The sequence below is a fragment of the Bombus pascuorum genome, chromosome 4 (genome assembly GCF_905332965.1).
Source record: "Bombus pascuorum chromosome 4, iyBomPasc1.1, whole genome shotgun sequence".
Taxonomy (NCBI): Eukaryota; Metazoa; Arthropoda; class Insecta; order Hymenoptera; family Apidae; genus Bombus; species Bombus pascuorum.
In genome coordinates this window covers 17,042,874-17,059,916 of record NC_083491.1, presented here as the reverse complement: position 1 = coordinate 17,059,916, position 17,043 = coordinate 17,042,874, and the positions used below count along the sequence as shown (strand labels likewise).

General features: G+C 40.2%; 1 protein-coding gene across 14 annotated transcripts in view; it reads right to left on the bottom strand.

Annotated features, from left to right (window-relative positions):
- LOC132906332 (longitudinals lacking protein-like) overlaps positions 1 to 17,043 on the bottom strand; it is an 87,980-nt gene that overhangs the window by 38,072 nt on the left and 32,865 nt on the right. Inside the window, exons 7-8 of one of the 14 annotated variants that reach the window (XM_060958431.1) lie at positions 1,582 to 1,827; positions 609 to 974 (exon numbers count right to left, since the gene is read on the bottom strand). The exons of 10 other annotated variants lie outside the window; for them this stretch is intronic. In XM_060958431.1, coding sequence (XP_060814414.1) covers positions 712 to 974; positions 1,582 to 1,827 — 509 coding nt within the window. In that variant the 3' untranslated portion in view covers positions 609 to 711. Of the gene's footprint in view, positions 1 to 608; positions 975 to 1,581; positions 1,828 to 8,597; positions 9,016 to 9,570; positions 9,727 to 10,231; positions 11,394 to 12,359; positions 12,660 to 13,035; positions 14,466 to 17,043 lie in introns of those variants that run through there. 3 more of the 14 variants (XM_060958432.1, XM_060958430.1, XM_060958428.1) reach the window with 3 other exon arrangements.

Here is a 17,043-nt window from a genome sequence, read left to right as displayed (position 1 = left end):
CTATTACCTGCAATGAAAGAAGGGAGAGACAGCGAGAAAACAGCGATAGGAAAGTAACATATACTCGTGATGGAACCGTGCGATTTACGTAACACGTTTTAGTCGTAAAAACTAGCACGCAACTTGGAAAAGGCGAATTATACTTTATTTAAATGAAAATACAGGTTTCGGGTTTGCGTGGAGGTCGACTAGTTGGAAGACGAGGCGGTGAACAAATCGACCACGTAGACGACCAAACCGTGATGTCTTCTCGGTATGTGCTTGCTCACGTCTCCTTTAACTTTGCAACGATACTCGCAATACGGACACTTGAATCGTGGCTGTACGCCGCACTCGTATCTCAGATGTCTATTCAAGTTTCCCTTCCAATTAAACGATTTGGCGCAATTAGGATTTGGACAAATGTAAATCGCGTTGCGTAGTTTCTTCGATCTGCATTTCGTTGATCTACTAACTTCCCTGTACGGCCACCAATTTTGCTCGGAATCTGAAACAAACGAACAGACGAAATTTTCTCATTGCGATAAATCGGTTGTTGGCTCGTTCGCTACCTCGACTCATCGTCAGTATCGTTTCGATACTTGGAGTATGCGCAGAAAGAACGCAACTTTTCGGTTCGTCTTATACTCAGTTTATTAAGAAGAATTAATGCGAGATGACAAAACACGGTTCGTCCGATAGAATCGCAAAGAATCGATGGAATAAAAAGTTCTAGGCGCTGAGAACGTAAATGCTGCAATCCTTGTGAACTCTCTTGATGTGCCTGCATATGTTGGCCTTCCATTTACCACGGTATACGCAGTAGGGACACTTGAAGCGCGGTTCTTGTCCACACTCGTTACGCAAATGCCTCTTCAGCGTGCATTTCCAAACGAAAACGCTCGGACAATTAGGGCAGGGATATTGCTTGTAAGTCGCGTCGTTGAACCGTACTCGTCGCCTCTTGTAGCAAGCGTTCGCGTGATATCGAGAATCTGAAAACAGAACAAAATACTCGCGGTCAATTATCCGGATCGATAAAAGTCCGAGAAACGACGTGAAGGAGCTGCGTGTTTACTCGTTTAAGTTGGATCGAAACGTCCGGTCGATCAACGTCCACGGTGCGTATTCGACGATCCTCGCGTGCTCCTTCTTCTTTACGAGGCGCAAAGAACAACGGGCGAAAACGAGTCGCGTGAATTTCGCACGCATCGTTCCATCCTTACTCTATTCGCGTACATTGTAAGACGAAATTCCAAATTTTATACCCGCTGAGACACTCTTAGTCCTCCTAGTGGAAGATAGACTCTTTCCCTTCGATTCGATTCTTTTGTACCTGTGCACGAACGCGTCCGATCGGCATGCTCCGAACGGTTGACGACGCTTTGCAACAACACCCTCTTTCTCGTTCGACGCTGTAAAAATGAAGCGACTCGCCGCATCGCAACTCGCATGCCTCCCAAGTCGAGAGTATAACGCGACAATGATAAATGAACAAGCTTTTATTGTGAGACATTTTTACTCTTCGAGTACAAGAAAACAATTATTCGCATCTTGCGCAATGTTAGTTTCTACCGATGTCGATGCAACGTACGACGCTACCTTCGTGTCTTCTACGTACGTGCCTATAGACGTCCGACGTCCATCTAGAACGAAAGTCGCAAGACGGACATTTGAAACGTGGATTTTGTCGGCACTCGTAACGCAGATGTCTGGTTAGGGAGCCGCGGTGAGTGAAAGAACTGCCGCAAGCGTTAGAGCAGAAGAACCTTTTATTAGCAGCGGAGAGTCGTTGGGCGGTCGATTTGCGCTGTCTCCAAGTTGCGCAAACCAAACGCGAGACGACGCCTGGAAAAGAAGATTCACCACTGAACGTAATCAGCTATCGTTTGTAAAGCGTGTTTCGTTAACTCGCTCTAACGTGGATAACAACCATGAAGGATATAAAGAACGCGAAGACCACAGAGAAGAGAAAAGGGTAGGACAGGGCAGGGCAGAACTGACAATGAGCGTAAAGCGAAACAGGGCAGAGAGAAGCAGCGTAGAGCAGAGCGAAGCAAAGTAGAGCAAAGAGGAAGAGAAAAGAGTCACGTTGCGTCTCGATATCGCGTGGAAAGGATAGGAGATGAAATAAACGACGACAAACGACCAACCGTTTTTCAATCAACGTATGTCTTTATTTATAGTTACTGGTATAATTCGTAAATGGTAAAAAGAAAGAGTGGCGTTATAAAAAGGGAATTAAAAAATTCCCTTAATCGGGTGGAACGCATAAGGAGCAAAGTAGAAAATGGCAGCTGCTACTTCGGTGAAGCATTGTTGAATGTACGAGGAACGAATAGTTAAGTCTCTTCCTTACGAGCGATCTTTAGAACGTCGATCGCGTATACCTGACAGTTTTTGTGTCTTCTTCTCACGTGCTCATAAATGTTGGCCGATTTCTTGCATCGATATTCGCAGTGGGGACATTTAAATCGGGGTTCTTGGCCACACTCGTAGGTCAGGTGCCGATTCAACGAGTATTTCTGGCTGTAGGCACAGGTACAGTTCGGACAGGGGAACCTCTTCGTCTTAAAGTTATTGTCTAAATCGGTTTGGTTCGACGATCGGGACCAGAGTTTGCCGATACTTTGGCCTTGGTCGTCTTCGATACCAACGTTGATCCCGAACACGCTGAACGGGCCCGTAGTATCTGGAACGAAACGGGTCTGGCTGATTGCGAGTTTATACGTGCGTTTCGTTCGTGGAAACGATCTACGAGTGCGTATCGACAGAATCCATCTCTTCGCGAAAACCGAACGATAAAGTCAGAAAATTTGCAAGCATTAGACGATCGACGATCATTGACTAGTACAGAGATCGTAAGTAACATATGTATCATCCGTGAAGACGATGAAAATGACGATAGGTCTGGTGTAATGAACTTACAAACCGGTAGAAGCTGCCACACTCGATGTACCATCAAAAACAAATGTTCAGTTTGTCGTACGATACAGAAAAATTGGCTGTCGCTTGATCGCATAACGGATCAACTTGCGCTATTTTAAATGCTATCGAAAAATACAAACGTATATGTCACATTGCGCAACGGGCAATCTCAACGCAGTCGGTTTATTTTGTACAGGACTGCGTCTCTTCCGTTTTCGCAGGGAAGAGAAACAGAAAGAAAAGAAAACGAAGGAGAAACTGACAATAAGAGTCGAAAGAATTCGACTGGATTATCGGAGACAATCTGATGACATCTTGTCAACCATCGTCTCGTTGATCGTTCGAAAATTCATTTGTTACTAGCTTCGTTATTCTGTTGGTCACCGCGAATATCCAGAACGTACACCACCTGATTAGGATGCATTCTACGTATGTGAGACCTGACGTTCGAAGAATGTCTCGTACGATACGGACAATAAGGGCAATTGAATCTCGGCAACTGGCCGCACTGAAACTTTAGGTGGTTATACAAATTATTTTTTCGCGTGAAAACGTTACCGCACTTGTGGCAAGGATAATTTTCGCTTCGTTCGTTTCGATAGTGATCGTAGATGCAACGAGGTCCATCACAGTAACACGTACAATTCGATACCGGACATTGAACACCTGTGAACAGAAAAGGTCAACCAAATGACTTTCGACTATGTCGACTTTTCGTCTCCATCTTAAACGAGAAAAAATTTCATACTTTCCAATCGACGCGACCTATGTATTCTTTTCGCTTCGCAATTCCTTAACATTAATAATATCGCTGTAAACACTTGACTACTTTAAAAAAAACATTATATACAAAAGATAAATTAATTCGTAACATAGTGAAACAAGTGACAGGAGAGAGAAAGAGGGAGAGAAAGAGAGAGAGAGAGGGAGAGACAAAGACAGATAGACAGAGAGAGAGAGAAAAGGAGGTCTCAGCAAATATTAGCTTTTCTCAAGCACAAAAATACAGTGGAAGAAGCGTTATAAATGGTAAAAACTTAGTTCGCAAATGTTTGTCAAACGTGAACCAATGGCAAATTGATTCGCATAAGAGTAATTCCTTTGAACCTAAGAAGCTCACATCGCAAAGAGACGAAAAATAGAGATAGATAAATATATTTTTTCCCTGAAAATAACAGAACGGGTATGCGCTACAAAAATCATAGAAGTTGACCAGTTTTGCTTATATCTATAACGTAAACTTCGTTGCCAGGGTGAATTCTGCGCACGTGGGCTCGCACATTCCAAGGATGTTTCGTTCTATACACACAATAAGGACAATTAAAACGCGGCAATTGTCCGCACTCGAACTTCAAATGATATTGAAGATTGTGCATTCTGCTGAATACGCTGTGACAATTTCCGCAAGGAAACTTTTGCCCGAACTGTTCTTTCGTTCGCGAAAACGTGCCTCCTCTGGTCGGCGAATACGACCAACGAACTTTCTTCTGCCTCTGGTGCGGTACTAAGTAGTTTGCCTCTGAAAAAAACATAAATATCGTTCTTTCATTCTTGGTTTATGACATCGCGTTCACGTAACTGCATGAAACATTAGCAGGAACGATATTCCTTCGTATCGAGTCACTTTTCGTATAAAATGACGGGTTCGATCAACGTTTCTCTAACAATAAATTTCGATGTACATACACATCAATTGCGTTTAATCACAATATACGATAGGTAGGCGAGGGAGCATGCACACAAGGACTTTTCAAAGGACGAGTGTTGGGCTGACAGCTGTTTTATTGTAGATTCGACCGGCTATCGATTCGCAATTTCGCGAGAATATACGCTGCGTCCTAGTCACGGTTTAATGTTGCGCGCTCATTAGATCGACAACGTAGACTTCTTTATCCGGATGCTTTCTACGCACATGGGCTCTAACGTTCGATGTGTGTTTAGTCCTATAAGCACAATATGGACAGTTGAATCGCGGTAATTGTCCACACGCGTACTTCAAATGGTGCTGCAGATTGTATCGCCAGTTGAAAGGCCTGCCACATTTTGGGCAAATGTGCAGCACTTTGTGTCGAGCCCGAGGATGTGTAGTCGCCTTACAATTTGCCACCGCTCGATTCCACCCATAATTCTCGATCGGACTTGGTACCTCTTCTGGAAAATGCAGACGTTCTTACGGTTAATTCTCGTAAACGCTCAACGTTTTTCAATTCCAAACATCTAACAACTAAGCCGCTCGCGACGCTTGCGGCTAGGAGAATCGTTTCCGTTTCACGAACATACTTGCTTCACCGAAGCGCTACTACATATCACAATATATAACAATTAAATGAACGCAATTTGTTGAAAATTTGGAAAAAGAATGCAACGTATGAATGAGTCGAGTGGTTGCGATTTTCTGCTTCGTACTATTATCTTTCGCATTCGTTACAGAGCATTTCGTACGTGTTGAAGTAACATTTTGCGCACAAGTTTAGATCCATGGATCGACGAGACGACTTTACTTCGTTTCGCTACCGTCTCCAGATCCAAAAATGTCCATCCTTTCGATATGACGGCACAAGCTGAAGGTAAAACAATAACATGAGTAGGGGAAAGAAGAAAGGGACAACAGAGCACGACTGTTAATGCTCCGGACAAAGGAAAAGAAACAAAATTGTGTGGAACAAGCGCAATCTATATTGAAGACGACAGAATTAAAAACCGATCTTTATAAAATTCTTCATAACTCAATTAGTAGTACATGATTCATTTGGAAGTACATCATACATTTAAAAATACTTTTATAAATATAAGTACATATAAATATAATACGCTACGTTCGTTGCGAATTAGGATTAAAAAAAATAGCAGTCGGGTATACTTTAATCAGGTTAATATTACTTTTGATTATCGAGTATAAAAAACGAATTTTAACGATATTTAATCTGCAAATGTTCGGAAAATAATTCGACCTGTTTCGTACATCTAGTATGATGCAAGAACAAGTAATATATTATATTATACAATCAGATAATGATAATAGTAGGGTGCGTCTGAGGATACGTTAAGAAATTCTACGAGTTTTCTAAACATCCAATACCAACGGTAATCGAAAAGGTGTCATTGTCGTCAGTATCGTCGTTATCGTCATTTGGAACGTCGTAACAATTACAATTGCATTACGATTACGCCCTGAGAACACAGGCAAGCGTGTTGAAACTAGTGCCACGTAGTATATTTATACTCCCAAAATTTTACAGACGTCGATAGCGTACACGTTATGACCAGGATGCTTTCTACGCACGTGAGCACGCACATTAGACACGTGTTTCGTCCTATATACACAATAGGGACAATTAAATCGCGGTAACTGGCCGCACTCGAATTTGGAATGATAGTAGAGATTGTTCTTATGGCTGAAGACACTTGGGCAAGTCGGACAAGGAAACTTTTGCTTCTCCACATATCGGTTTACCGAAATCCTGGTCCTCTGGTAAGGTCGACGTCTTTTCCGGTCAGCCAAAACATACTCAAAATCTGCCGATTGTAAATACTCTGAAACAAAAACAACACAAGAATCTCGTCACAAATTGAGTTCGTCTGGTCAACCGTCGGTTTTTTAATACGGTTCGATAAGTAATTTCAAGTTCGCTTACAGGGTTCGGTGAAGGTTTTGTTTGTCGTCAAACCAGTCATCAACGAGGTACATTTGATAATCACAAAAGGAAAAGATGGGAATTGGATATATAAATAAATAAATAAATATATATATAATAAATATAAAAAATATATAAATATAATAAATATAAAATATATACATAAATATAATAAATATAAATATATATAAATATAATATATATATTTATATATATATTTATATATATTATATTTATATATATATATTTATATATATTACCACAAATATATATATAAGGGATATATATATATCCCTTTGCCAATAAACGTAACTAGCAAATAAGGTATCATTTCATATATTTATGAAAATCTTGCTCGGTGTTTGCAAATATGTTGCAAATACGATGTGTCGAACATACATGGCACTTTCTGTTTCTCTAAACCGTATCACGATAAATTAAACGTTCCATTTACGAATGCGGTCGATACTGTACGCTTCTTGATCGATTACTCGTCGAGACCCACAAAAAATGCAAGGCTACGAATTTTCATATTTCGTCGAAGACAAAATTTCTCATTCGATACTGGCTACTCTCGCGTACGTGTACGCATCCGGCTCCAATCATCTGTTTGTCAAGATTCTTCTTCTCAGAAGGTAGTTTCTGCCGACAAAGCGTAACGCGCGACCAGATGCTTGGAACCCCTAGAAAAAAAAGGAAAGAAAATCGCGATCAATTCTGAAACGTCGCAAGTCTAACGTAGCAAGTGCGACATTAAAATAGGAAAAGATTGTCCCAATCGTACTCGCGTAGATGCTACACCTTTACGCGTTCCCACGTCTTTTCTTTCTTTCCCCTTGTGAGAAGTAAAGCAAATTTTTTCGGAACCATCGTGAATAACATAATCGTTTTCGGTATTAATTCGAACGGCCTGGTACAATGCCTGTTGAAACGAATCGATTCGATACTAGTTTATTTATGACGTACGATTTGAACACTTTTCTTTTACAGGAGCATCGATCAGTACCGTTCTACGAGACGACGATGACGATGCCGACAATGACGACGATAATGTCCAAAACAAGGATGTTATAAAACAATAAAGAAAATTTCACTTGAGAATGCATTCGTTCGTCGCATTCATCGCGTCTAGTCGATTCAGATTTTACGATCGCCGGCTTCTTGCCGAGTTTCTTCTTCCTTTCTCCGTACCCTTCCGTGCACGAATTTTCGAATCTTAGACGAGCGTAATCTCAAGCAACGTGCTGTTGCAACTGGCAAAGATCTACGGTGTACACTTCTCTTCCTGGGTGACATTTGCGAACGTGTCGTCGAGCATTCGAGATGTGTCTAGCGCAATAGTTGCAATACGGACAGTTGAATCGTGGCTTCTGACCGCACTCGAATTTTTGATGATAGGTCAGCCCGCCTTTTCTACTGAAGACGCTGGTGCAATTGCCACAAGGGAACTTCCGTACGATCATTCTCGAAGAATTGGAGGGCGAAACGATCGTAGCGTTCCTCGAGAAGCCGTGGGTTGGTCGTTGAAGGAGAAGGTTTTGCGAGTGTACTGCCGCGTCGGTGAACACACAGTAATTTATACCTGGAACAAAAACAAGAACGCGACACCCGTGTCAGAGTGGTTCATACTATCAGGAACTCTGTGTACACAAAGAGGAACTAGAGGAAAATAAGAATCGGAGCTGATGTCAAACCTTCTTCGGTCGTCGATCTACAGGGTGTCAATGACACGCCAGGATGCGAGATGTTCGATTTTCGCGACGCAACATCTTCCATGAAGAAAAGGATGAAATAATAAAAAGACCGCTCCTATATGATCATAATTATACTAACAGCTTGGTATTTTATTGTTTACACAATGAAATTACTTCACTAACCCAGAAACAGCGCTATTCGAAAGTGGTGTATAGAAGAAGAAGGGCGGTAAGTTGTTGGTACATAGTAAATGATAATCGCGAAATTACGTCAAAATGCTATTACAAAAGAACAGTTAACGTTTACTTTTAATATTCTTAACGTTTACTTCTGCGCATATGTACAACGATTTATAAGTCGGGTTCGACTATTATGGTAGCAGAATAACGTGATGAGAGATGACACGTCTTGCAATAGTCAAATTCGAAACGCGTTTGTTAAATGGTTCGCTCGATTTTTTCAGAGTTTTCATCTTCCGTTGCAGTGCCACAGGTCGCGTTACGCGACACATTGATAACGTACACTTTGTATCCGTGATGCTTTCGACGTACATGCGCGCGTATATTAGAAGATTTCTTTGACGCATAATCGCAATACGGACAACCGAATCTTGGTAATTGGCCACACTCGAACTTTAAGTGTGAATATAAATTGTTCTTCCGGTTGAAAGTGCTCGCACACTTTGGACAAGGAAATCGGTCTTTGTTGCGGCCCTGAAATTCCGCTGGTCTTGACATCACGTTGCGCGGTACCTTGAAGCCACCCAGATGTTCCAGATCTGCAAGAAAATGTTTGGAACTCGTCAGAGTCCGCTCTAGAGCAACGAACACGTTCCATCTATGGACGCCTGATTTCATATCGATGGATAGGATACCGAGGAAAGGATAGATTAAAAATAAAACACCAACAAGCATCGTACGATAATGGAATTGAACGATGTCACTCCATCGTTTCCGAGCTTCTCTCTTTACGCGCGTGCGTTATGTTTGCGTGAAAAACAACTTTATTGCGACTTTATACAAAAATATATGAAAATTAAACTTAAACGTAAAAAATTTGTATTCTAACTCTCCCCCAGTTCTAACTAACCCCAGAGGAGGGGTTCGCGTCCTTATTTTCTAATTTCCTTCGATCTCTTGTTGTCTCTTAAGGAATATCCATATTTCAAGTTCGAGCTTGCAAGTACAACCTTCAAACAACTACACACTGCTCGATTTAAGATCGATCACGTAAATGGTAGAACCAAAATGAATGGACCGGATGTGCGCGCGGACGTTGGATGTTTTCTTCGAACAATACTCGCAATAAGGACATTTGAACCTCGGCAACTGACCACACTCGTACTTGAGATGCTTTTGCAAGTTGTTCTTCCGGTTGAAAACGCTGCTGCAATTTGGACAGGGAAACTTGATGTTGCGAACGTGTGGCACAGCGAAGAACGTGGAAGCATCTTGTTCATCCATTAGAGCTTCAAAGGTAAACGGCTCGTCTGCGAACAGAAGAAACAAATTGCAAAGAAGTAGGTTGATGTACCTTGAACGATTCACGAACGAATGTACCGTGGATTTGTCGATCGATCTAGAAATGTGGGATTTAACGAAACGAAACATTAAACGAGGAAATAACATAGAGTCTGATTCTTCGAACGAGCTTTCAAATCGATGCGCACCGACATCGATTGGTCACATACTTCCACCGTATGTGTTCACGAGTTTCTATACGTGATCGAGATCGTGATTATGATCGATGATTATACACGACAGGTTATTCATAGAATCTTAACGACCACATACACGAAACATAATCAATTCCGCACCCATTACTCGTACAGTTTTGCAGCCTAACCTTTTCGCTTCCATACCTTGGTAGCTTGGTAGCTGGTAACAAATGCTCGTTATGTCGAATAAACGTCTCTCGTTTAAGATTAACATTATGCCTAAAGTGATCGTCGTTTCAGGTTAATATCAAGTTTCGAGCAGGCGATAGAAGTGACATTTTTCAATATTCAAATAATTTCTTTATTGGTAAAACGTGCACGTGGATCACGGTAGACCAGCGATTTTCAACCTTTTTCATCTCACAACACACGTAAAGCAATTGCTAAAATTCTGCGACGTGTCGAAGAATGTGATAGATATGGTTCAAGACAGAGAATTCGCATCGGGTGGCAATTGTTTTTTCGGCTGTTGTAATATCTTCGTTTGGCGATCTAAGGGATAAGAGGTCAGTAGCCCTGAATGAATAATAAAGAAAAAGAAAGTAATCGAACATTTAAGGTTGTAAAAATACTCGCGGCAAACTAGTTGAAAATCGCTGTGGTAGACGATACATTCTCAACGCTCGACGCACACGCATGGCGAACGAAAATGTTGAATTGTTGCGTTGTTTGCAAAACTAATCAATTTCCCTCCCCCCCTCTCTCTCTCTTCCCATCGCGCTCTCAGTGTTATAGTTATCATATCTAAAGGGAAGGACGAGAATAAAAAGAACGAGAACGAAGGAGGAAGAGAGATAAAGGAAGAAAGGTAAAAAGAAATAGGGACGATATCTGAAGAATATTAAAAGTAATATTGTATAAAAAGTATACGGTTCAATGTGTATCTTACGTTGCATCGTTACGATCCATATATCCACGAAAGAATGAAGAATTCTTTGTAAGTTTTTCCCATCGGTGGATTGGTAGAAAAATCTCCATGTTGTCACTTTTACCGAAAGCTTTCAGCACATATTAGTAACATCGTTCTATCGCAGTGTAACCAGAGGAGAAGATCGTGAAATGAAAGATATAGCTGAGAAGAGTACGAACGAAGCTGGTAAAAAAAAAGATACTATATCGCTGGATAATCGCTCAAACGGCCAGGTTTGGTAGTCGGTAAATATCCTGAACATAGACCGCATTGCCCTCGTGCTTCCGTCGTATATGCTTCTGTACGTTGGATGTCTTCTTCGAGATCAAATCACAGTACGGACATTTGAAGCGCGGTGGTTGGCCGCACTCGTATCTCAAGTGTGTAAGGAGACTTCGTTTCTGGCCGAAAACGCTCGTGCAATTGCCGCAGGGGTACCTCTGGTTACTGTTCGGTATGAAACTCCTGTAAAGTCTGCCGCGCTGTCCTGCGCTCAATAACATTCTTGACGCGGCAAATTGTCTGAAACCTGGAAAAATTCAGTGATCGGTATCAGTACAATGTGGCAATGGATAAAGCACGAAAAGCGTTTTTGCTGTTTAAAAATTAGAGGGCCGAAACTTTCGATAATTGGAGGAAGAAAGCGCGTACCTTATATTTTCTCGTAAACGAAAAATGAGGATTGCGACGAGTAACGATACGTCGCCGCGCGTATCGCGTTCGAGTTTTCGCAAACGGCGGAGAAAGAATCGAAGACATTGCTATTTCTTAACGACAATCATGCTAACGAAAAATAACGAACAAATAAAAATCCCACAAAACATAAATAACATGAGACTCGTTGGGATGTTACAGTTATTTTGAAAAGGTACTTTATTCAGAGTATGTCGGTAACAAACATTAAACAAGATGAATCGACAACAACGATCCGTCTTTGAACAATAGTGAAAATCATTGAAAAGCATTCTGCGTTAACACGTCAGGGATTTTCAATGAAAGATCAAAATATGAATGCCATTTTCGGCCTCGGCAGCGGCGGCGGCGGCGGCGTCGTCGTCGTTCTAATCTTAACCAACAGTTTCAGACGACTCTACGAAAAAATGATCGCGTTAGCTTTATTCTCGCCCTTATCGTTCGAAGAAAATTATGCGTTCGGAGGAAAATGCGTTAATAATACTTGGAATAACTGTAACTAGAGTAGAGATAGAGTAACATTTCTAAATAAATTGCACAGATATGTATCAACTGTTTAGTAGTATCCTTGCTTCGACTCCTTATTCTTTTAATTTTCTTCTCCGCCTCTTGTTTTCGTTCTTTTTACTTGAGCTATAATCGTCCCGATTCGGTTGTTAATAACGGACTCTCGACAATTGCTTATACAAGTCGATAATTTGTAGCTTTTCGTCCTTATGCATTCGTCGCACGTGAACATACATATTCGAAGAGAATTTCGCCTTCTTCGTGCAATATGGACACTGATATCGCGGCTCCTTACCACATTGGAAGTGACAGTGTGTTTTCATGTCCGAAAGTCTAGTGTAGCCACTGTTACATCGTGGACAATAAAACTTTTTCCTTGGTAAGGAACTTTGAACGGAGACACTGTCAGGCCAGTGTGTCCTGGAAACCGAAGATACAAGCTCTTGACGACAGCCACTTTCCATGTAGAGAAACGACTCATCCTTCGGATCGTTGGAAAAATTTCTTCTTGGCTGATAACCTTCGGTCCGCATCGATCCCCTTGCTATCATTTCAGCCCGGATAAACGACGAGTGTAACTGGCCGTACATCGGATCTAGAAAAAGAATCGAATTTTTGTTGCAAGTTAATAGAAAGAAAACGGAACCAACGAACTGACGACATCGCAGAGAAACACATTTTCATCCATGCTCTGAGCATCTAAGCGCACGCGTGCGCCTTCAAGCTACTTCCTTTCTAATCGAACCAATCAATTTTGTACACATTCTGAGCAATTTGTACTTTATTTTCCTCCTCGCATCGTATATGTATCGTTAACGGTGAATTACAGAAACAGAAGGAAATATATGTAGGAAAGGAAGATGGAAAGAAAGGCGAGAACTAGAAATCAAGCATATGTATTCTATTAGACTAGCTGCTGTTCTTTCGTATTAAAGTTACGAGGGCTGTTCTACGACGATGGATCACGGGAGTTCGGTTACTTGATTTATTTATTAAAATCAATTTACACAAAACCACGCGCACACACGCAAATTCCACATCACTCGTTCCACGAACGTCAATTCATTTTAATATATTCATTCGCGTGATGCTGCAAATCTGATGCCGCAAAATTTCTTCCAGTGTCTTGATGGATGTCGATGCAAAGAGACAAGTCGTAACTTACCGATCAAAAGCGGTCAATTGCATTGATAATTAATAAACAACGACATTACAATAAAACACGACGATAGATCAAGAGATTAAGACAAGACACAAACGAAAATATTTTATTCGCGTAATATTCAAATTTGCGCAAAGATAAGAAATATATATTGTTATAAAGTAATAATAATAATAACATTCGATGCAACTGTTATACCTCATTTAATATAAACGTGGAATAATCTTCAATATTTTATAGTAGTAGTAATAATAATAACAACAATAATAATAAAAAAAATAAATAAGAGTTTTATAATAATATTGTAAAAAGACTCATCGTGTGTATAATGTCTCAGTAACGATTTGATATCCAGCACTTTTAACGACTGCTTTATTGTTCTCGAAATATTCGGTCGTATAAATAAAATATACTACTACTGACACTTTTGTATAAACGAGAGGTAAATAAGTAAGTGTAAGAAAACAAGTATAACAAGTATATACCAAAGAATAAATTAATCGTCGTCAGAAATTTCACTAATTACGAAACTATCAGAATTTAACAAATCCTTTTGATCTTCATTATCGCTGACACATTCAATTTTTTTCATGTGTTTCTGTTGACACATTCTTAAATGCCTTGCCGGCACAACCCTACCTGTAAAGTTTTTATGGCAAATATTACACTCGGCACTTCTCTGGCACATGTGACGTACATGGTAATTCAAAGCTTTTTTGTGTTTAAAACGAGCACCACATTCCATACAGACAAACGGATTCGCGTTTCTTTCTGTGTGACACTTGGCAATCTCATTTTTAAGACAATTATTTTTCTCGTGTCTTGCCAAGTTTGCTGGGCGGCTAAATGTCTTTTCGCAATACCTGCAATTTATCGGTATCGACGGTAATTGATTTAAAGGTTGCATCCATCCTTCATTAGTACTTAAATCAGTAATCGAACTACTCGAACCAGAATCTCCTTCACAGTTTTCATCATTATTCCTGTTGTTTTCCTTATTGTACCGGGCTGTTTCATTCCTTTTACTAGTATTTTCATTTCCCTCGTTACCGTCATTTCTTTCGCGTCCGTTGCTAGTAATACTATCGCCATCATTGTCCCATTCATTCAGATCTATTTGCATAAAGTCGTCCTCTGAGCCCCAACTATCGTTACGTTCAGACTTCTCGATGATTTCACTGGCTTGCTGTTTCTTCCGGCGTGTTAAACTGCTGGTAGTTGCTCGCTTCTTGACACATCCTGTAACACAATCCACCATATAAGTATCTCTATCCCGTTGGATCCTGAAAACGACTAAAGCTTCTACGAAAATCAAACAACGAGGTAACTAAATGGTAACAAAAGGATAATTAAAGGGGTAACTAAAGGATAACTAAAAAGTTAACTAAAAGACAACTGAAACGAAAAGACCCATTGTAGTCGTGTACGTTGTTAAGTAAATGAAAACAAAGAAAACAGGAAGGGAAAAGAAACGAGAAAGAAGTAAACTGGCCAGACTGTTCGCTGTCCCACCGATCACCCAAGTTTCTCTTTTTATTCGCATAATACAATTTCCAAAAATTAGCGAAAGCTTCTAAAGTGAATGTTACGATCGCTTTTATATTTTCTATCGACTTTCCTTTATTAACATAAAGTAAATTCGAACACCTAGAAAAACGACCTTCGAGTCGCGTGTGAATATTTTCGAAAATCTTCCGATCTTTTCCTCTTTTCTTTCGTTTCTTCGTACAGTATATCGATTCTTTCTAGGGAATTCCAATGCTCGGAGCAGGGGTGATGCGATTCGGTGAATAGTAGAAACTCGTTGTCCAAGCACTCCGACACGAACAGACCTGAAATATCGAGCAGCGGATCAGCTGACGCGCGGCTAACTCATGACAGAGCAGAGATAATCCAAATAAAAGAAACGAAGTAACGAAGATGTAGACGAGTCATGTTAATGGATTAATACAGATTCGTCTCCTTTTTTCGTATAGTATTTCCCTTTTTAACGAATATTTATAGACGAACAGGTTCGCGACATTTCGCATGGTTTACACTGTACGCAAAGAAAGAATACGAGCAAACAGCTTCTAGACAGTATACAATATAATGGTAATTTTTCTGCGATGGCAATGTTTGCTTTACGTACGCCGATTAACGGGTTTGGAAATTGCAAGGAGGCCGTTGTCGATGTTTTCGCAAGCTGCTACTATGAAGAAAGGTTTTTCCGCAGACAGGACATTTCTGCGTTCTACCACAGTCGTGCCTAACGTGGAAAATCAGATGAGATTGTTTCGCGTAACAGGCACCGCATTGGCCGCAGGAAAATGGCCGGCTCTTTTGTAACTGATGACACGTTGATCTAGGATTCCAATAGCAGAAACTCTTCTGATGACTCCTCAAATGACCGGAAAAAGTGAAACCCTTGCCGCAGTATTTGCAATTGTATTTTCTTTTCGAGTCGTCTCCACATATCGAGTCCGCGAAAAGCTCTGTAACATTATTAATAATCAATCAGTCGTATTTTCTCATTAACTGCAGTTCAAACTGCAGAAATTCCTAGCGAATGTGTACCGTTCTTAATTAGAACCGTCAACGCTAATAAAGAACAACTCTCCAATAAAGGATTTTTTTACGAACGAACAAATTTCCCGCCCGAAACATCACCCGTCGCTGTCATGAACGATCGATAGTACAAAAACATCCCGGAACGACCCGCTGCTTTTTTTATTCTTTTTATTTGTCAATTTTCTTTTTCTTTTTTTTCTTTTTTTTGTATACATTCAAGAATCAAAAAGAATATAGTAGCGAGAAATGGGAAAGAAAGATAGAGTAGAGTGTGCGTGTATACGTGTGTGTTAAGAGGATAAGAATCTGTGAAACTTGTTAAACAAGGATAAGAATTAAAGAAGACGCATCCAATACTGTTTTATTTGTTTACATGTACAAGCGAATATTTGATAAAATTCTTAACAAATACTTAACAAATAGCGATGACACGTATGATCGGCCCACGAACGAATAAAAAAATCGACGAACTGAAAGAAGATGAAACTCGGAGGGACGTGCGAGATTAAAATATGTCCTGATTAAAATCAAGATCGAATGTAATCAAACGGAAAGAAATGAAACGAAACTTGCAATTTCGATGTTTACGACAATCACAGGATCAAAGGAAAAATCATCGATTCTTCCTGAATCAGGCACGCATAGGAAATGGAATAAAAAAAACAATAGAAACACACGACATGTGTTATATCGTTGCTACTTTTTAATCGCAAAAGGTTTGAGATGATCCTAAATGGGTGTATTACGTAAAAGTAAAGAAACGCGACTCTTAGTAAGATTTGAATAAAACTTAATCTAAGTACTATAACTATGACACTTAAAAGCTACGGTAGTCGCAGCTATCTTGTTTGCGAATAACGGAGCGAACGATGAAGACTGTCTATCGTTCGAACTTCTGTTCAGATTCGAGGGTGTGATCATCCCATAAATTCGTTCCGTCTTTTTATTATGGTATTTAGAAGAAAATTTGAAACATATCTGTAAATATAGCGTGAAAATATCTTCTATAAAGTAACTTCTTTCCACCTTTTTGCTAAACACATTATTACACCGTAAAACTTTTGTTGCTTCTCGTTAAAATATTTTTTCGAGGTAATTCTTTACGTTGGTACTGTCAAATCTTTTACAAGCCAAGATATGTTGTAACGAACGAAATAAGCGCTAATTTGAGGGAGCAATATCCGGAGAATGCGAAGGGTGTAGCAAAGTTTCCCAACCAAATTATTCTCGTCATTTTTTCCACGTTCCCTGCCACATACAGCCTGGC